The 21,095-nt window shown below is 46.8% G+C and overlaps 2 protein-coding genes across 9 annotated transcripts in view; one reads left to right on the top strand and one right to left on the bottom strand.

The window, feature by feature from the left end:
• Positions 1–5,624, bottom strand: part of ACSBG2 (acyl-CoA synthetase bubblegum family member 2) — a 60,566-nt gene extending 54,942 nt beyond the window's left edge. For 4 of the 6 annotated variants that reach the window (XM_055104054.2, XM_055104055.2, XM_008972663.4 and 1 more), the window contains exon 1: positions 6–602. In XM_055104054.2, coding sequence (XP_054960029.2) covers positions 6–186 — 181 coding nt within the window. In that variant the 5' untranslated portion in view covers positions 187–602. Of the gene's footprint in view, positions 1–5; positions 603–5,286 lie in introns of those variants that run through there. The other 2 variants (XM_057300687.2, XM_003819327.5) reach the window with 2 other exon arrangements.
• The window catches only part of RFX2 (regulatory factor X2), a 207,384-nt gene that overhangs the window by 58,095 nt on the left and 128,194 nt on the right, over positions 1–21,095 (top strand). The gene's annotated exons all lie outside the window — the stretch shown is intronic.

Genomic DNA, 21,095 nt, shown 5'->3' with positions numbered 1-21,095 from the left:
TATACCTTCTGTTTTATTCATGTCTACTTCAAGATCTTTAGCTCCTTCTTGAGTCTTTGGGGTTCCAGTCATTCCAGGTGTGCAGAAACCATGCTCCACAACACTGCAAAGCAAAAAAGCAGGGAGTTTAACAGGATTGGCAAAGGGGCTGTAGGTATGAGGCCAACTCTTCCATCCACTGGTCATGTCTGCCTAGAATCCTAGGATCCATTGGTCATGCCTGTCCTGGGCCTGGGAGGAGAGGAGAGTGGCTGGCATGCCAGAAAATAGAGCATTTGTAAAACCCAGAGGGTATTCAATCTGTGAGTTTACAGAAGAGTCTCTTAAATTGTTAGAATATAAAGTCTGGGTCTATACACAATTCTGTGGGTGAGAAAATATTTTGAAGCCTCCCAAGGGAAAGAAACTCTCATGGGACCACACATTTATCTTCTCTTAAAGGTAGTATTAACATGAAAACTCAAAGGGCCTAAAGGAGGAACAGGATAAATCTTGCTACATAAAATTTTTAAATTTTCCACATGGCAAAGAATACCATAAACAAAAATCAAGAGATCAACAACAAATTGGGGAAAGATGTGGACAATACATCCAAAATATAAAAGCTTGATTTCCCTCATATGTAAAGAACCCTGAGGAATTAATCAGAAAAAGACCAAAACCCAGTGGGAAAGTGGGCAAAGGACATGAATAGATAATTATCTGAAACTAAAAAATGACTTTTAAAAAGAAGTAAACATGCTCAAACTCAGTCCTATGAGAAATACAATAGAAAATATGATGCAGTTTTCACCTTTCAGGTTAAGTAAGATCAAAAAAGCTGACAATATTGTCTATTATGAAAATGTGGGAAAACAGGTGCTCTCATTCATTGTGGTAAAAATCAATGCCATCTCTTTCGAAAACACTTATCAGTAATCAGACTTAAGATCACATGGGGTTTGGTTTGGTTTTGTCGCCTAGGCTGGAGTGCAGTGACACAATCTCGGCTCACTGCAGCCTCCACCTCCCAGGTTCAAGCAATTCTCGTGCCTCAGCCTCCGGAGTAGCAGGGATTACAGGCCACCGTACACAGCTAATTTTTAAAAATATTATTTTAGTAGAAACAAGGGTTCACCACATTAGCCAGGTTGGTTTCGAACTCCCAAGCTCAAGTGATCCACCCACCTCAGCCTCTCAAAGTGCTGGCATTACAGGCGTAAGCCATTGCGCCTGGCCGAGATCACATGGTCTTTAACCCATCAGTAGCGGACAGGATTCCGGGGCTACCCTGGGTTTTTGCATAGTCATTAATTGGACTCTACTGTTTGAGGGCTTTGGAGTGGTGTTTGTACCACCACTCCTTCAGGTTGTTTAATTCTCAGTGTGTTAATTCTTTTTTTTTTTTTTTTTTTGAGACGGAGTCTTGCTCTGTCGCCCAGGCTGGAGTGCAGTGGCTCGACCTCGGCTAACTGCAAGCTCCACCTTCTGGGTTCACGCCATTCTCCTGCCTCAGCCTCCTGAGTAGCTGGGACCACAGGTGCCCACCACCACGCCCAGCTAATTTTTTTTGTATTTTTAGTAGAGACTGGGTTTCACCGTGTTTGCCAGGATGGTCTCGATCTCCTGACCTCGTGATCTGCCTGCCTCAGCCTCCCAAAGTACTGGGATGACAGGCGTGAGCCACTGCACCCAGCCTATGCCTGGCTAATTTTGTATTTTTAGTAGAGACAGAGTTTCTCCATGTTGGTCAAGCTGGTCTCAAACTCCCGACCTCAGGTGATCTGCCTGCCTCGGCCTCCCAAAGTGCTGGGATTACAGGTGTGAGCCACCACACCTAGTCTAAAATCACAAATTCTAAATATAAATTTATTCCAATCAAAAATGTCTCCAGATATTGTCAACTTTGTCCCCTGGGGGAAGTGGAGGCCAAATTGTTGGTCAACATTTATTGAAACTGATTTTTCTAGTGGCTTTCAGGGAGGAAAATTGTACAATTTTGTTCATGATAAACAGCGTGCTTGATACAAGAATCAAGCAGTTGTTCTGGATTCTAGATTTGCAGTAATGTTTTATGAACTCTAAAAGTTTCCATCAGTGAGTGCAGGAACACAGCAGGTGAAAACTTGAGTAAACCCTCTGGTGAATGAAGCCCTGTAACATGCACGTGATTCTTACACCAGCAAAAACTGATTTTGTATTTCAGTGAAAACAGGTAGCTAAAAGGCCATGTTCTAAGTTGAACTTGAGGCCAGGTGCGGTGGCTCACACCTGTAATCCCAGCACTTTGGAAGGCCAAGGCTGGCAGATCACCTAAGGTCAGGAGTTCAAGACCAGTCTGGCCAACATGGTGAAACCCCGTCTCTATTAAAAATACAAAAAAAATTAGCCAGGCATGGTGGCAGACACCTGTAGTTCCAACTACTTGGGAGGTCAAGTCAGGAGAATCCCTTGAACCTGGGAGGTGAAGGTTGCAGTGAGCCAAGATAGCACCATTGGACTCCAGCCTGGGCGACAGAGCAAAACTGTATCTCAAAAAAAAAAAATTAATTTAATTTAAAAAATAAGTAAAGTGAACTTGAATGAGCCTATGGAGTTTACACACACAAAGTAGATCAATCAGCAGGACAAAGCGAGCAGCCCAAAACAGCAGATCCAGACCAAGCTACAGATATGCATGAAAAGCATGCACGGAGTGTGCGGCCCAAGAAGAAATGAGGAGGAAGCCCAAGGCCCCTCTGGAGCAGCTGGATCTGGCCCAGAACCTCAAAGTCATCCTTAATTCACCTTTGACTTGCTTCCCTCCCTCCCTCCTTCCTCCCTTTGCTTCTTCCCTCCTTTCTACTTCCTTCTTCCCTCCCCTTCCTTCCTTTTTCCCATTCTCCTACCCTTCCTCTCTCCCTCCCTTCCTTCTTTCCTCCCTTCTTTCTTCCCCTCCCTTCCTTCCTCCCTCCCTCCCTGCCTTTTCTTTCCTCCTTCTTCCCTTCCCTTCCTTTCTTTCTTCCTTCCCTTCCTTCCTTCTTTCCTTCCTTCCTCCCTCTCTCTTCCCTCTTTCCTTCCCTCCCTCCCTTCTTTCCTTCCTTCCTCCCTCCCTCCCTCCCCTTCCTTCCTTTTCCTCCTTCCTCTTTCCCTCCCTCCCTCCCCCCTCCCCCTTCCCCCTTCCTCTCTCTCTCTCTCTCTCTCTCTCTCCCTCTCTCTCTTCCTAGCACATTGACTCATTAGCTAATTCCATCAGCTCAGCCTTCAAAATGGGATCCACTCTCTCCGCCTGCCTGGACCTAAGCTTCCTCCCAGGAGCCTGAGAGGTCCTGGTCACGTGAGAGGCCCATCACCCAGGCGCATTGTGGGTTCTGCTAGATCTCAATTCAAACAAGATGTGCACGAGGCCGCCAAGAACTCCACCACTGACTGTGTCTCAGACGCCATGAAGAAATGAAGAGGGGATGTTTACTTCCTTAAAGTATGATAATTGCTTTGGGGTGAAGTTAGAGAAAGGAATCCTTGTTGCCAAAGGATTCATGCATGAAATAACACACTGTCTGGTGCTTGCTTTAAAACTACCCACGAGGAGTGGGGTGACACGGAAATGACCAAGGCTGACTTTAAGTTGGAGCCGAGTGATAGGTAGTTGGGGGCTTATGTTATGATCAGCTCTACTTTTGTGTTTGAAACTTTCCACGATAAAAGTGTTTACAAATAAAAATGAATGCCAAGCACGGTGGCTCATGCCTGTAATCCCAGCACTTTGGGAGGCCGAGGCGGGTGGATCACCTGAGGTCAGGAGTTCCAGACCAGCCTGGCCATGGTTCACACGGTGAAACCCCGTCTCTACTAAAAACACAAAAATTAGCCAGGCATGGCGGCAGGCACCTGTAATCCCAGCTACTCAGGAGGTTGAGGTGGGAGAATTGCTTGAACCCAAGAGGCAGAGGTTGCAGTGAGCAGAGATCTCGCCCTGCACCCCAGCCTGGGAGATAAGAGTGAAACTCCATCTCAAAAATAAATAAATAAATAAATAAATAAATAAATAAATAAATAAATAAATAAAAATAAAAAATGAAATGCTGGCCCAACCCTGTCTCTCCTCTGCCTGCAGCCCTCCATGGCTCCCACCTCCCTCTGGGTAAAAGTGCAAGTTCTTCCCACGGTCCACAAGGCCCTGCACCTCCCTGTGCTCTCCTCCTTCCTCCCTCCCCCTCCTCACTCTGCTCCAGCCACGTGGGCCTCCTCACTGTTCTTCCAACTCACCAGGTGCAGTCCTTCCTTGGGGCCTTCGTACGGGCTGTGCCCTCTGCCTGGAACTCTCTTCCCCTCAGATAGCTGGGACTACAGGAGCATGCCACTATGCCTGGCTAATTTATTTTTATTTTTGTAGAGCTGGGGGCCTCGCTATATTGCCCAGGCTGGTCTTGAACTCCTGGCCTCAAGCAAGCCCCCCCGCCCCGCCACCTCGGCCTCCCAAAGTGCTGGGATTTGCAGGTGTGAGCCACCGCACCAGGCCCCTCTTTTCTTTATAAATTGCCCATCTTCAGGTATTACTTTATGGCAATGCAAAATGGGCAAATAAAATTAGTATCCGGAGTATGAAAAGAACTCTGGATTTAAAAGACAAATGTAAACAACACAGTGTTTTATGATGAAAAATGTAAACAGGCAGTTCACAAAAAAGGAGCCTGGAAGGGGCTACAAATCCTGGACAAGATGCTCAGTAGCTTTGGTCATCAGGGAACTGCACGTTAAAAGTCACACGATCGGCCGGGTGCGGGGGCTCACACCTGTGATCCCAGCACTTTGGGAGGCCGTGGCAGGTGGATCACTTGAGCTCAGGAGTTCTCTACAGAGGACTTGTAAGTTACTAGTAATATTCGATTTCACGAAGTGAAAAGGGCACACAGATATTTATCGTTATTCATTAAATCGTACAGATATGCTTTGTGTTATTTTATATGCATTATATGTTTCACAATTTTAAAAGGCCATGTAGGGTTCAGATGTGGTGACTCACACCTGTAATCCCAGCACTTTGGGAGGCTGAGTCGGGTGGATCGCTTGAGGCCAGGAGTTCGAGACCAGCCTGGCTGGCATGGTGAAACCCCATCTCTACTAAAAATACAAAAATTAGCTGGACATGGTGGCGGGCGCCTGTAATCTCAGCTACTTGGGAGGTTGAGGTGGGAGTATCACTTGAGCCTGGGAGGCAGAGGTTGCAGTGAGCTGAGATCGTGCCACTGCACTATAGCCTGGGCGAAAGAGTGAGACCCTGTCTCAAAAAAAAAAGAAAAGAAAACGCATGCCCTTCTCCCATACCACTGGCACCTGTCACTCTTCAAGAGGTGTGGTTCTGGCCATCTGGCAAGGCACCTGGAGCTGGGACATCTGGTCACTCAGGTGTTTTCTTCTTCCTGCAAAGACAGTCAACAGGTAGCCCCTCCTGGAAACCTGAACATGAGCTGCCCCTTCCCAGCCCCCGTCACCCTCTCCGTCCAGCCAGGATGATGGTGGTGGTGGGAGGCAGGAGGACGGGTGGTTTCCCTCCACAACAGGCCTTCTACCCCATTCAACCTTCCAGAACCTTCCATCCCAGTCACCTCTTGTGACATCACTGGCTGCCCCTGCCTCCCCACCCCTAGGGGAAGCTGCTTCCAGGACAGAGAGATTGCTCTTTTCATGCATCATTCATTTATTCATACATGCATGCACTTCTGCGTGCATTCGTGACGTTTTTATGAAGCCATGACCCTAATGCCAGGGATTGTGCTGGATGCTGGAGACATAAAGATGAACAAAGCCAGATGAGGCCTGTTCAAGAAAATAAGAGGAGGCCTAGAATCACACAGACAAATGCAAACTTACCATTGTGAAGAGAGCCGCAAGGCATGTTGAGGGCTTGATCAAAGGATCCCGCCCAGGCAGGGAGTCTGGGAGTGATTTCTTTCTTTTCTTTCGTTTTTTGAGAAGGAGTCTTGCTCTGTCACCCAGGCTGGAGTGCAATGGTGCGATCTCAGTTCACTGCAACCTCCGCCTCCCAGGTTCAAGCGATTCTCCTGCCTCAGCCTCCCGAGTAGCTGGGATTACAGGCGCCCACCACAACGCCCGGCTAATCTTTTGTATTTTTAGTACAGACGGGGTTTCGCCATGTTGGCCAGGCTGGTCTCGAACTCCTGACCTCCTGATCCGCCCGCCTTGGCCTCCCAAAGTGCTGGGATGACAGGCATGAGCCACCGCGCCTGGCCTGGGAGTGGTTTCTTGAGCTGGGATCTGAAGTATGCCTGGATGTTATTCCTGCCCTCGTGACTTTCTCTTACGCTGCCTGTCTTCATGTGTTTACAGCGGCCTCCCCCTTCTCGTTCTCTGCTTTAGTCACTGCTAACAATGTCTGCTACTAGGCACAGTGGCTTGTGCGTGGAATCCCAGCACTTTGGGAGGCCAAGGCCGTAGCATCACTTGAGGCCAGGAGTTCAAAACCAGCCTGGGCAATGTAGTAAGACCCCGTCTCTACAGAAAAATTTAAAAAATTAGCCGGGCATGGTGGTGCGCAACTGTAACTCCAGCTAGTAGGGAGGCTGAGGTGGGGGGATTGTTTGAGCCCAGGAGTTCCAGGCTGCAGTGAGCTGTGATGGTACCACGGCACTCCAGCCAGGCCTACAGAGCAAGACCTTGTCTCCAAACAAAAAAGACAAAACAGTGCCAGGTGCAGCACATACTAGATGCTCAGTAAATAAAGATGTAGCAACAGAATCTTGTGCTGTGCCAGGAGAAAAGGACAAGGAGTGTTCCTTTGTCTCCAGAGCCTTTTGTGTGTGTGTGTGTGTGTGTGAGAGACAGAGAGACGGAGTTTGGCTCTTGTTGCCCAGGCTGGAGTGCAATAGCGTGATCTTGGCTCACTGCAACCTCTGCCTCCCGGGTTCAAGCGATTCTCCTGCCTCAGCCTCCCAAGTAGCTGAGGTTACAGGCATGCACCACCACTCCCGACTAATTTTCTGTATTTTTAGTTAGAGATGGGTTTTCACCATGTTGGCCAGGCTGGTCTCCACCTCCTGGCCTCAGGTGATCCACCCGCCTCAACCTTCCATGGTGCTGGGATTACAGGTGTGAGCCACCGCGCCTGGCCACCAGGGCCTTCTTAATGTTTCACAAATATCCACTCTGCAGAGCACCTGGGCAGCTGTGCCAGGACAGCCAGTGTCCACCAATGTCCATTCAGCCCTTCTTCCCCAGAGCTCTCACCTAAAGAGAATGTTTCCCAGGCCCCCTGACTGCATGGCGTGTCCATGTGGCTACATCCTGCCCTGTGGGATGTGGGCATAAGCGGTGGGGGCCATGCCTGGTCATGCCTATAAAGGAAAGGAGGTGACGCCCTTCCCCAACCCCCCACCCAGTAGAATCCTGGGATCAGGAGCAGCCTCCTCGGACAGGGGTGAAGCTGGAGGGGAGGGAGCAGGTCAAGAGGTCCCCAACAGGAGGGAAGAGACCTGTGTCTCTAAAGACAGTTGAGCCACTTTGCTGGTGCCAGACAGATTTATGCAAGTTGCACACACCCTCGCTCGCTCAGACACTCTCACGTGCACAGGTACTCACACACACTCACTCAAACAGACCTTCCCATGGGCACACAATCACAAGCACACTCACATACACTCACACTCATCACATGCTCCCACAATCACACCTGTTCACACAATTCAAATGCTTTCATACAGACACAAACTGGCAGGCACGCACACACACACATGCGCGCACACAGTCACGTACTATCATACAGACACATGATTACATGCATGCACACTCATCCACAGTCATGCACATATGCTGTCACACACGTGCCTCATTACAGAGACATCCCATTTCGTACACATGTACACTGTCAGACACACAATGTGTGACAGTCACACAGTCACATTGCTCAGGCCCTCATACGCACAATTACATGCACACACACATATGGACACACATGGTCACACACACCCTCATACAGACACACAATTACACACACTCCCACACTCAGACACATTCACATACATAGGCAAACACTTGCTCACGCTCTCACCCTCATACAATTATATATATGCATTCCCACACTCACACATATATGGACATGCATGGTCACACAGCCTCGTACAGACACACAATTACACACACTCCCACACTCCTACACTCACATACATATGTGGGCGCTGTCAGCCAACCTCCAAGACATGTACATATGCACACACATGCTCACACTCACACACCCTCATACAGACACACAATTACACACACACACATGCACGCATGTTCTCACACACACCCTCATATGGACACATGACTACATATATGCGTTCCCACACACATATATGCACACACATGGTTACACAGCCTCATACAGACACAATTATATACGCACACCCACTCACATATGCACACACATTCTCACACACCCTCATACAGACACACAGTTACATACACTCACACACGTATGCACTGACACCTAATTATACACATAATCATAATCTCACACACACACTCCTGTGTGCCCTCATGCAGACAAATACACACAGGCACACACACCCTCATGCAGATACAGTCACATATACAGTCACATGTCCTCACACCTGCACACACTTGCACACCCCACATCCTCACACACCCTCAGATACCCAATTACATATATACACTCGCACACACATGCACACACTTGCTCAGACTCACAACCTCATACACACAGTTACATACACACATACATTATGACACACATATGCACTCATATACACTCTCATACAGACACACACAGACACATACACATACTCCCAAAGATATGCACACACACCCTCATGCTGACACACGGTTGCACATACAGTCACCATACATTCACACACACATACTCGTACAGACACTGTTACATACACACACAGTATGGCACACACTTACACATATGCACTCACATACACCTTCATATAGATGCACAATCACACGTGCACTTAATTCACACAGGCACACATACACAGTTACATACAGTATGACACGTATACACTCACACCTTCATATAGACGCACAGTCACACACGTGCACATAATTACACGCATGCACATGTACACACTCAGTTACATACAGTATGACACACACACATATGCACTCACACCTTCATAGAGACACATAATCACATACACACACACCCTCTCACCGTGGAAAAGTAAATCTGCTTGGAGAAAATCTGTCCATAGCTATCCCAGACAAGTTTCAGCAAGGATGAGGACGCTGCTGTGCTACCCAGATCTTTTCAGTGATGAAAGATGTGTGCCCCAGCCTCTAGGAATGTTGCTGGAAGCAGACCTCTGCTGTCCACCCCTTCAGGTCAGCATCTGCCAAATGGCACGTCCTCATCCAGGGTCTTGTTCCCTTCCCCGGGCCACCAACATCTGTATGGAGGCATAAAATCTCAGGCCCCTCTCCCCAAATCTCAGGACAACTCAGGGACCATCCCAGCTACAGAGCTGGGGGCAGCTGGACTTCTCATGCTCTCTCTCTCTCTGTGTCTCTCTCTCTCCCCCAATCCTGTTTGTTTCCCTTCCCTTCCCTTTCCCTTCCACCAGTATCCATCCCAAGGGTGGGTCCCCTCTAAACAAACCTTTTGCAAGCTCAGTTCCTCTCATCTGCTTCCTAATAAGCTCTCTGCAACAAAAGCAGTCGTTGTATGCCACTAAAATCCCTCCACTTACCTTCTCTTACCTTTATCCCACCTGCCCCAGGTAACATAATAACGTGGACTCTCATCCCTACACCCCCTCCCCTGAGGACTCTGAGCTGACCACTCTCCCAGAGTCTTGGCTGTTAGTCTTTGAGCTCGACTCCCCACTCCCTTCCAAGGGTTCTTCCTACACAGACCCGAAGCTGAGCCTGTCTGGGCAGCTGAGGACACTTCCTCCACACAGGGATGAAGTTCATTCCAGGCCATGGCTCACATTTTAATGGAGAAAGAACTGAAGATAGAAATGGCATTGCATAAAGGCAACAGCTGCGGAAAGAGAAGCATTCATTTGGCAACATTCATCTCTTCTAATCCAGCAGACCCCAGGAGACTCCCTCTTCCCCCAGAGCCAAGGGCAAAGTGAACTCAAGGGTAACTCTGTAAAGGAATCCAGGTGTTCACACTGGAAATGGGGAAGGGGGGACTCAGCTGGCAGTGTGAGTCACCTGTGCGTCCTCCACCGGTGCCTCTCTGGGCAAGGGGGCGGTTGGATCCTCACTACTTGGCTCGTTCTAGGATCCTCCACTGGGGCACCTGCTTTCACCTCATGTGCCATCTTGTCTTAAGAGTCAAGAACAGTGGGAGCTCTCAGCCAACCTCCAAGACACCCAATTAACCAACTCATCCAAGAACCCAAGGTCTATCCCCCACACAGCATGCATGGTCCCTGGTTCATACGGAACCCTTGCAGGGTTGCTCTGAAATGTACATGCATCCACTTCCATACCAGGCTCGCTGTGTGCTCACTGAGCGCAAGCTGTGTATTCCCAAACCTGTTTATGCCAGTTGTGCTTCTTATTCTAACAACTATATTTTATTTTATTTTATTTTATTATTCTATTTTCTTTTATTTTTAATTTTATTTTTTGAGACAGAGTCTCGCTCTGTTGCCCAGGCTGGAGTGCAATGGCGCCATCACGGCTCACTGCAACCTCTGCCTCCCAGGTTCAAGCGATTCTCCTGCCTCAGCCTCCCGAGTAGCTGGGATTACAGGCGCCAACCACCACACCAGGCTAATTTTTGTATGTTTAGTAGAGACGGGGTTTCACTATGTTGGCCAGGCTAGCCTCGAACTCCTGACCTCAGGTGATCCACCCACCTCGGCCTCCCAAAGTGGTGGGATTACAGGCATGAGCCACCGCGCCAGACCCTAACAACATAATTTGATCAAATATTATACGCCTCAATGTAATACAGCAGCAAAAAAAAAAAAAAAAAAAAGTCATTGTTTCTAAGTCTCAAAAGTCCAGCTGATAAAAGAGTGATGAATTACGCATGGACGAGGTGACTTACTAACTCAGGGAAAAAATTGGAAATTGACCCTGTCCAATATAGTAGCTACAAGCCTATGTGAGTATTTAAATTAAAATTTTTATGACTATACACTTAAAAATGGTTAAGGTAGTAAGTTTAGTGTTATACGTATTTTGCCATATTAAAAATAAAAATAGAGCTGGGTGTGGTGGCTCACACCTGTCATCCCAGCACTTTGGGAGGCAGAGGTGGGAGTTCAAGTAAGGAGTTCGAGACCAGCCTGGCCAACATGGTGAAACCCCATCTTTACCAAAAATACAAAAAAATTAGTTGGGCATGGTGGCAAGTACCTGTAATCCCAACTACTCGGGAGGCTGAGGCAGGAAAATTGCTTGAACCTGGGAGGCAGAGGCTGCAGTGAGCCGAGATCGAGCCACTGCATTCCAGCCTGGGCAACAGAGCAAGACTCTGTCTCAAAAAAAAAAATAAAAAAATAAAATATATTCACATATCCAATGGATTACTCATGGGAGGAATTTCAACACCCCTCTTTCGTTTACTACTTTATTTATTTAGACGAAGTCTTGCTCTGTCACCCAGGCTAGAGTGCAATGGTACGATCTCAGCTCACTGCAACCTCCACCTCTTGGGTACAAGCAATTCTCCTGTCTCAGCTTCCCAAGTAGCTGGGGTTACAGGCATGCACCACCATGCCAAGCTAATTGTTGTATTTTTAGTAGAGACGGGGTTTCATCATGTTGGCCAGGCTGGTCTCAAACTTCTGACCTCAAGCGATCCACCTGCCCCGGCCTCCCAAAATGCTAGGATTACAGGCGTGAGCCATTGCACCCAATCCAAAGGTTTCTTTTGGGACCAGCCTCCCTCCAACATGACTCCACAGTTCTGGTATCCTTATCATTTCTGTTTCTGGCCCCCTCTCCATCAGTAAGCAGCATTCAGTGCCTGGGTGGGTGGAGGAGGGCAGGATGAATTGAACAGAAGCAGGGAAGAAAGACTGACTTGAGGCCAGGCGTGGTGGCTCGCGCTGTTATCCCAGCACTTTGGGAGGCTGAGTTGGGTGGATCATGAGGCAGGAGTTCAAGACCAGCCTGGCGAACATGGTGAAACCCTGTCTCTACTAAAAATGCAAAAATTAGCTGGGCGTGGTGACGTGTGCCTGTAGTCCCAGCTACTTGGGAGGCTGAGGCAGGAGAATTGCTTGAACCCGGCAGGTGGAGGTTGCAGTGAGCCAAGATCACGCCACTGCACTCCAGCCTGGGTGACAGAGCGAGACTCCATCTCAAAAAAAAAAAAAAAAAAGCTCCAACAACATGAGATACAGAGTCAAAGCCTCATATGTAACTGTTACAAACCAATCTGGATCCATTTGCCTATATGCAAGGGAACATCAACCAGCAAAGCACTATGTTTTTGCAGTGAGAAAGGTTTAATGTGAGCCAATTGGCAAGAAAATGGGAGAAAACACTCAAATCTGTCTCTTTGAACTGGGAGTTGGGGCAGGTTTTATAGACACAGGATAATGAGGCATTATCTGATTGGCTCTTGCGATGGTGTGATGCCAGGGCTCGAGCTGATTGGATACTGGATCATTGCCGTGTGGTGTCTGTTTCTTAATTCAATTCTGCTCCTTAGTCTGAGCACTTAGGTTCCATCTGTGGTTGACTTTTTAGCTCATCTGGACATGTTCTGATTATGTAGCTTGCAACCTGGGGTCCATGGCAACTGAAAGACAACTCACAACTTTGTTACATAAAAATTGAACTGGATTGGTCCGATATTATTACATAATGAACTCTCACCGTTGGGTGAGGTCAAATTGCTATAATAGGTATTTGTCTTTTTCTCATTCTTTTTCACAGCTGTATAGTATTCTATTTCACAGCTGGAATACTATACAGCTGTAAAAAAGAATGAGATGACAAATCTATAATATATCCCTCATAGATAACATAGCTACGATATAGCCCTTTCTCATTCTTTTTCACAGCTGTATAGTATTCCAGCATGCAAGAAATTACTCAAAAACTTAGCAGCTTAAAACAATGATAATCACTCATCATCTCTCCTGGTTTTTGTAGGTCAGAAATTCAGACAGGGCACATCTGGGACAGCTTGAAGTCATGATGTGCTGGAGCTGGCATGTATCAACCGCATGAGTCAGAGCCAATTGCATGCATCTCTTCTCAGCTTCACATTCAGTGGTATCACATCTGTACCTTGAAATCAGCCACAGTGGGAGTATTTACACCACAGGAATTGGCAAACACTGCAAATCAGCGCCCCATGCCACTCAAGAGCCAGTTATTAAATATTTATCAGAACATAACTGCTTTAAAGAATTGTTTAAAATTCTCAACAATATAAAGAGACATTTTATTATTAAATCCTTAGGGATGGTCCCACCAAAATCCCATATACAGTAATATTAGCAGACTCCAAATTACTTAGATTTGCTAAAATTCTCAAATGCATTTTTTTTTTTAGAGACAGAATCTCACTCTATTGCCCAGGCCCAGTGGTGTGATCATAGCTCACTGTAGCCTTGAATTCCTGGGCTCAAGCAATCCTCCCACCTCAGCCTCCTGAGTAGCTAGAACTACAGGTGTGCACCACCATGTGGGGCTTATTATTTTATTTTTTTGTAGAGGTAGAGTTGTCCAGCCTGGTCTGGAACTCCTGGCCTCAAGTGAGCCTCCTGCCTCAGCCTCCAAAGTGTTGAGATAGCAGCCATGAACCATGACAGCCAGCCTCAAATGCTTTTCCAATAACACACAGACACAAGCCCTGAAATTTAAATCATTGAGTTACTGAATACATGTATGTGCCTGGATTTCCCTAGCAAAAATTGGGAAGAAAACATTTACTTTCCTTTTCCAGGCAGGGTGAGTTAAATGGTATGTCTGCAGCTGCGTTGCCAGGGGTCCGTGGCTTTTCAAAAGTGGGTGTCCCTACTGGCAAAAGGGGATACAGGGGTCTGCATGTTCCGTGGCAGCTTCCAGGAAGAATGAGAAGTGGATAAGAGTGGATGGTGCAGGTCTAGAAGCAAGGAAGGTCTGAACTAAATTGGTTGTCACTTGCTGTATAAATGAGCCAAAGACGGTGTCTTTCTATCAGCCCTATCTCATTTATTTCTTTACAGCAGGCAGGCAGGGACCTCTCAGCTCAAAGCCCACCAGCACCAAGCTCAAATTCTCACACAATCCATTGCTATAAATATTGCACAAATAAGCATATGTTTAGTCATTTAGAGCCTACCTGCTTTGCATACCCCACAAAATTGCACCCAACACCTATTAATCACAGAGAAGAAAAATCTTACAGCCATAAGAAACCCCAAATTATTGTTGCCTTTCAGAGTTCTATGATGCAGACTCTCCCCACCTTGTTACTCAATGACATCACCTAGACACTTAAGCCCTCCCTCTAACTCTCCTCTGTCCCAGGAGTTCCTCTGGAAGGAGTCCTGCTGGAAGGGACATTCCCCGCATGCAAACCTATCTAAGTGCCGTGGAGTAAAGCTTGTTATGCAATACTGCCATCTTGTGGTCCTGTTTTGTTTTGTTTTTTTTTTGACCTGCCCCATCAGGAATCAATGATGTCTTAAGTCATGGCTCCTGAAATTGCAATTTTCTTATCGTGTGTGTGTGTGTGTGTGTGTGTGTGTGTGTGTGTGTGTAAGCAAAATTAGGCCATGCATGGTGGCTCACACCTGTAATTCCAGCATTTTGGAAGGCCAACACGGGGGGATTGCTTGAGGTCAAGAGTTTGAGGCCAGCCTGAGCAACATAGTGAGACCTTATCTCTCCTAAAAATTTGAAAATTAACGCGATGTGGTGACATGTACCTGTAGTCCCAGCTACTTGGGAGGCTGAAGCGGGAAGATTGTTTGATCCCAGGAGTTTGAGGTTGCAGTGAGCTGTGATTGCACCACTGCACTCTAGCCTGGGCAACAGAGAGAGACCCTATCTCAGTTTAAAAAATAAAATACAATAAGTTTTAACGAATTAATGTATGTTATGTCTTGTGGTCTTTAAATGACACACATTTGACAGAATGCAGTGGACGTTGACAGTACCAAGTAACACTGCTATGGCCGAGAACAGGTGTGGCCAGGTGGCATCTGAAAAGCTCTAGTTCCTTGGTGTGTCATCTACAGCCATGAGCAGCCTCATCCAAGGCTCCTGTCGGGGTGGCCAGTATGGAGTGAGGTCTGGAGGTGTGTCTTTGATCCCTACGTCTGACACTCGCTGTCCACCACGAACATCCTGTGTCACTGTGGATCCAGGTATTGGAAGATACTGAAGGAGTCCATGTTCCAGGTGCCAAGGTAAGGCCATGAAGCCAAGGTGCAGTTCTTGGAGGAGACCAGAAGGGGGCTCCTGGTAGCTGCAGCTCCAGATAAAGCCTCCAAGTCCCCATCTTCACGTGTATCAGATTCTTCTGTCAATTTGCAGCTGGTATGCTCTTTTAGCAGGGATCAAGCCAGCAAGTGGATGACTCCTCCAACAATGCATGCAAATTAGAGCATCATTATCATTTGAAGTGCCTGATGGGAAAACACTCAACTGGATTCAAAAAGCCATTTACATCATTACAACAATTTTTGAAACTTATATTTGTTAATGAATAAAGAAGAGAAGTTGGGGTCCTTAGACATAATTTCACCTGTTATAATTTTTTAAAGGCTTGTAGAAAATGGTTTGAAGTTTCTTACCACTTGCTTGTGCACGTGAAGTTTCTTGCCAATTGTGTCTATTAAAAATTTGAGGGGCCAGGCACAGTGGCTCATGCCTGTAATCCCAACACTTTGGGAGGCCGAGGTAGGCGGATCACCCAAGGTCAGGAGTTCAAGACCAACATGGCGAACATGGTGAAACCCTGTCTCTACTAAAAATACAAAAATTAGACGGGAGTGGTGATGGATGCCTGTAATCCCAGCTACTCGGTAGGCTGAAGCAGGAGAATCACTTGAAACTGGGAGGCGGAGGTTGCAGTGAGCCAAGATCTCACCACTGCACTCCAGCCTGGAAGACAGAGCAAGACTCCATCTCAAAAAAAAATTTTTTTAAAGAATATTAGAAGCAAACCAAATGTCTGTCAACAAAAGAATAAACCTATAAATAGTGATATATTTATATAATGAAATACCACTCAGATTTTTTTTAAAAGAATGAACAACTGATGCATTCAACAATATGAATGAACTTCACAGATATAATATGCTAAAGAAGCCAGAAAAGGCCAGGCGCGGTGGCTGACGCCTGTAATCCCAGCACTTTGGGAGGTTGAGGCAGGTGGATCACTTGAGGTCAGGAGTTCAAGACAAGCCTTGCCAACATGGTGAAACTCCATCTCTACTAAAAATACAAAAAATTAGCTGGGCATGGTGGTGTGCACCTGTAGTCCCAGCTACTTGGGAGGCTGAGGCAGGAGAATCGCTTGAACCAGGAGATGGTGATTGCAGTGAGCTGAGATCGTGCCCCTGCACTCCAGCCTGGGCAACTTGTCTAAAAAATTAAAATAAAATAAAAGAGTAAGCAAAATACATGTGGTGGTAGAAGTCAGAAAAATGGGGTAGAGGTATTAACTGGAAAAGGACAAGATAGAACCTTTTGGGGAGAAGGAAATATTCCATACCTTGATCCAGGTGCTGGTGGTAAGGATTCACACACACACACACACACACACACACACGTAAAAAGTCACACATATGTAAACAATTAAGAATTATGCACTTTGACGTCTGTAAGTTACATCTCAATTTGTTTTTGTTTTGAGACAGGGTGTCACTCTGTTGTTTAGAATGGAGTGCAGTGGCACAACTGTCGTTCACTACAGCCTCAACCTCCCTCACCTCAGGTGATCCTCCCACCTCAGCCTCCCAAAGTCTGGGATTACGGGCATGAGCCACAGTGCCCAGCCTCCTGTCTCTATTAAAACAATAATAATAATAAAAGTGGTACAGTTCACACAGTGATGTCCTTAAAATAATGCAGATGAAGCCAGTGTCGTTTATAAAGATGGGAACTAGTTGCAAAGCCCCCACTGTCCCTTTCGTTAGATTGCCTTGCCAAGTTGTAAGGTAAATCTTTGTATCAATCCTGAAAAGTTGCTAACATTCAGGCACAGAACCTAGACTGTCAACGCACTATGTTACTGTTACAGCTTAGTCGTAATTAAGCTAAACATTGAACATTCTCTTTTTTGAGTTCTTATTATTTTGAGACAGGGTCTTGCTCTGTTGCCTATCATACAATGGCCCAATCTCCGCTCACTACAATCTCAACCTCCCGAGGCTCAAGCAATTCTTTCACCTCAGCCTCCCAGGTAGCTGGGACTATAGGTCCGCATTGCCATGCCCAGTTGATTTGATTGATTGATTGATTGATTGATTGATTGATTGATTGAGATGGAATCTTACTGTGTCACCCAGGCTGGAGTGCAGTGGTACAATCTCAGTTCACTGCAACCTCTGCCTCCTGGATTCAAGCGATTCTCCTGCCGCAGCCTCCCGAGTAGCTGGGATTACAGGCGCCTGCCAGCACGCCTGGCTAATTTTTGTATTTTTAGTAGAGACAGGGTTTCACCATGTTGGCCAGGCTGGTCTCAAACTCCTGGCCTCAAGTGATCCACCCGCCTCAGCCTCCCAAAGTACTGGGATTACAAGTGTGAGCCACTGTGCCCAGCCTGATTTTATTTATGTTTTTGTAGAGATGCAGTCTCGCTTTGTTGGCCAGACTGGTCTCAAACTCCTGGCCTCAAACGATCGTCCTGCCTTGGTCTCCCAGAGTGCGGGTATTACAGGCAGGAGCCACTGTGCCCGCCCAGAATTGAACATTTTTATCTCTATTTTCATAAAGAAGGCAGCTAGTATGCTTGACAGCTTCTGTTACTGAAATTTTTTGTTTCTCTGTTTTTTATAAACCTCTTTCCTTCTCATTCCTCACCGTTTTTTTTTTTTTCCCTGAGACAGGATCTTGCTCTGTCGCCCAGGCTTGAGTGCACTGGCACGATCTCAGCTCACTGCAGCCTCCACCTCCCGAGTTCAAGAGATTTTTGTGCCTCAGCCTCCCGAGTAGCTGGGATTAACAGGCACCGCCACCACACGGGCTAATTTTTTTTTTTTTTTTTTTTGAGACAGAGTCTCACTCTGCTGCCCAGGCTGGAGTGCAGTGGCGCCATCTCAGCTCACTGCAAGCTCTGCCTCCCGGGTTCACGCCATTCTCCTGCCTCAGCCTCCAGAGTAACTGGGACTACAGGCGCCCACCGCCACACCCGGCTAATTTTTTGTATTTTTAGTACAGACAGGGTTTCACCATGTTTGCCAGGATGGTCTTGGTCTCCTGACCTCGTGATCCACCCGCCTCAGCTTCCCAAAGTGCTGGGATTACAGGCGTGAGCCACCATGCCCGGCCTAATTTTTTGTTTTTAGTAGAGATGGGGTTTTTGCCATGTTGGCTAGGCTGGTCTCGAACTCCTGACCTCAAGTGATTCACCCACCTGGGCCTCCCAAAGTGCTGGGATTACAAGCGTGAGCCACCATGCCCGGTTACCCCTTTTATTTTCTCTCCAAATTCTTTTTTCCTCCTTCTATTTCGCTTTTTCCTCTTTCCTTTCCTTCTTCCTTGCCTTTGAAGTTAATATGGAACACGGGCACGCACAGCCATTCTATCCTTCTGCTTCCCGGTTGCCTAGAAGTGGCTAATACCTTTGGCTGAAAAAAAAAATTATTTTTTCTTTTAAATGTGCTTGGTGTGTATTCAGCTTGCCCCTTCGATGGCTGTTCGGGGTCACAAGTATTTGCTATGGAAATGATTCCGTGTTCCAGAGAAACGTGGCAGCGGATGGCGAGAAAGCCGCGAGACAAATAAAAGATCTCTGCGGTACTCAGGTGCTTTTTACACAAAATCCGCTATTCAGAAGCCCCATCATTATGGAAATTGTCCTTTTATGCTACTCTTGAAAGGATCAGATGCTCAGACTCAGGTTGGTACCAAGTAAGAGGCTGTTAAAACTACGCATCAGTGCGTGAATGGCCTGTAAAGTTCTAATAGAGCTGGTTAATTAACAGTCATCAGTTAAATAAAAACAATCAATTAGGGAGAAGCTCGTCTGGGGGAAAAAAAATAGTTTTAACAATCACCAAGGGTAAATTCTCTCAAGCAGACCTGGAAATGTCCCAGGAAGGAGGCAGTTTTTGTACCGTTCTCATACCCAAACTCGTTTTCACTGGCCCTGTGGTTTTACTAATTCTTTCCTTGTAAGCGTGCTGTCTAAATGTTTTTGTTTGAGGCAGGGAAGGGTGGCTCATGATTGTAATCTCAGAACTTTGGGAGGCTGAGGCCAGAGGATAACTTGAGCCCGGGAGTTTGAGACCAGCCTGGGCAGGATGGCAATACCTCGTCTCTTAAAATTTTTTTTTTTTTAAATTAGCTGGGTTTGGTGGTGGCAGGTGCCTGTAGTCCCAGCTACTCTGGAGGCTGAGGTGGGAGGATCCCTTGAACCCAGGAGTTTGAGGCTGCAGTGAGCTGCGACCATACCACTGTACCCCAGCCTGGGCGACAGAGCCAGACCTCATCTTTAAAATAAATGAATAAATAAATAAATAATTTTGTTTGATTTTATTTTGTATTTTAGCAGAAAAATATCCTTTTATTTTATCATGCCATTCGAGTTCTATGGCAAAAAAAAAGATTGAAAAATAATATCTGTGCTTGGTAAACACACATAAAAACAATGCAGACAGACTCAACAACATGAAAGGTTCTTTGATGAAAGTTAAGCCTCCCTTCTACTGTTATGTATATCCGCAGTGTATTTTTTTTATCTTTCCAGAAATATTATCTGCATATACAAGCAGGCTGCAAAAGGGCACAGAGGAGGCATGGTACAGGGTGGAGGTGAAGAACTCGGATTTTAGAGACGTGCTGCTTGGGCTCGAATCCCAACTTTGCAATTTGCTAGCCAGCTCTGTAAGTGTGGACAAGTGACTGACCCCTTCTGTACCCCAGTGTGGTGGGGCAGCCCCTACATGGGCCCCCAGGGCCCCCATTGTCTCATGTTCACACCCTTATCTAATCCTTCCCTTGAATGTGGGATGGAGTCTTGCTCTGTCGCCCAGGCTGGAGTGCAGTGGTGTGACAATCTCAGCTCACCGCAATCTCTGCCTCCCAGGTTCAAGCCATTCTCCTGCCTCAGACTCCCAAGTAGCTGGGATTACAGGCGTGTGCCACCACGCCTAGCTAATTTTTGTATTTTTAGTAGAGACTGGTCAGGCTAGTCTAGAACTCCTGACCTCAAGTGATCCGCCCACCTCGGCCTCCCAAAGTGTTGGGATTAGAAGCGTGAGCCATTGCATCCAGTCTCACTGACTTACTTCTTTTTTTTTTTTTTTTTTGAGATGGAGTCTCACTCTGTCACCCAGCCTGGAGTGCAGTGGCATGATCTTGGCTCACTGCAACCTCCGCCTCCTGGGTTCAAGCAATTCTGTGGCTCAGACTCCCGAGTAGCTGGTATTACAGGCGCCCGCCACCACGCTTGGCTAATTTTTGTATTTTTAGTAGAGACAGGGTTTCACCATCTTTGCCAGGCTGATCTTGAACTCCTGACCTCATGATCCACCCGCCTTGGCCTCCCAAAGTGCTGGGATTACAGGCGTGAGCCACCGCGCCTGGCCTACTCACTGACTTACTTCTGACAAATAAGTCAGAAGTGATAGGATGTCACTCCTGATATTGGGCTATAAAAAGACTGTGGTTTCTGTCTTGAGTGCCTAGGGGAAGCCAGCTGCCAGGTCCTAGCTGCCATGTCACAAGGACACTCAAGCATGTTGTTGAAAAGCTTACATGGTAAGGAAATGAAATCTCTAGCCAATAGCTCTTGAGCTGGCACTCGAGCCTGCCGGCAACCACGTGAGTGAGCTTAGAAGTGAATCCTCTCCCATAGGGAGTTGCTGTTCAACAGGTATGAAGTTTCAGCTATATGAGAGGAATAAGTTCTAAGATATGCAGCACAATATTATGCCTAGAGTTAATAATACCGTGCTGTGCACATCAAAATGTAAGAGGCTACATCTCATGTTAAGTGTTCTTACAAGAAAGAAAAAGAGAGAGAAAGA

The sequence above is a fragment of the Pan paniscus genome, chromosome 20 (assembly GCF_029289425.2).
Source record: "Pan paniscus chromosome 20, NHGRI_mPanPan1-v2.0_pri, whole genome shotgun sequence".
NCBI lineage: Eukaryota > Metazoa > Chordata > Mammalia > Primates > Hominidae > Pan > Pan paniscus.
Note: the sequence above shows the minus strand (reverse complement) of the source record. Positions and strands in the feature narration are given on the sequence as shown.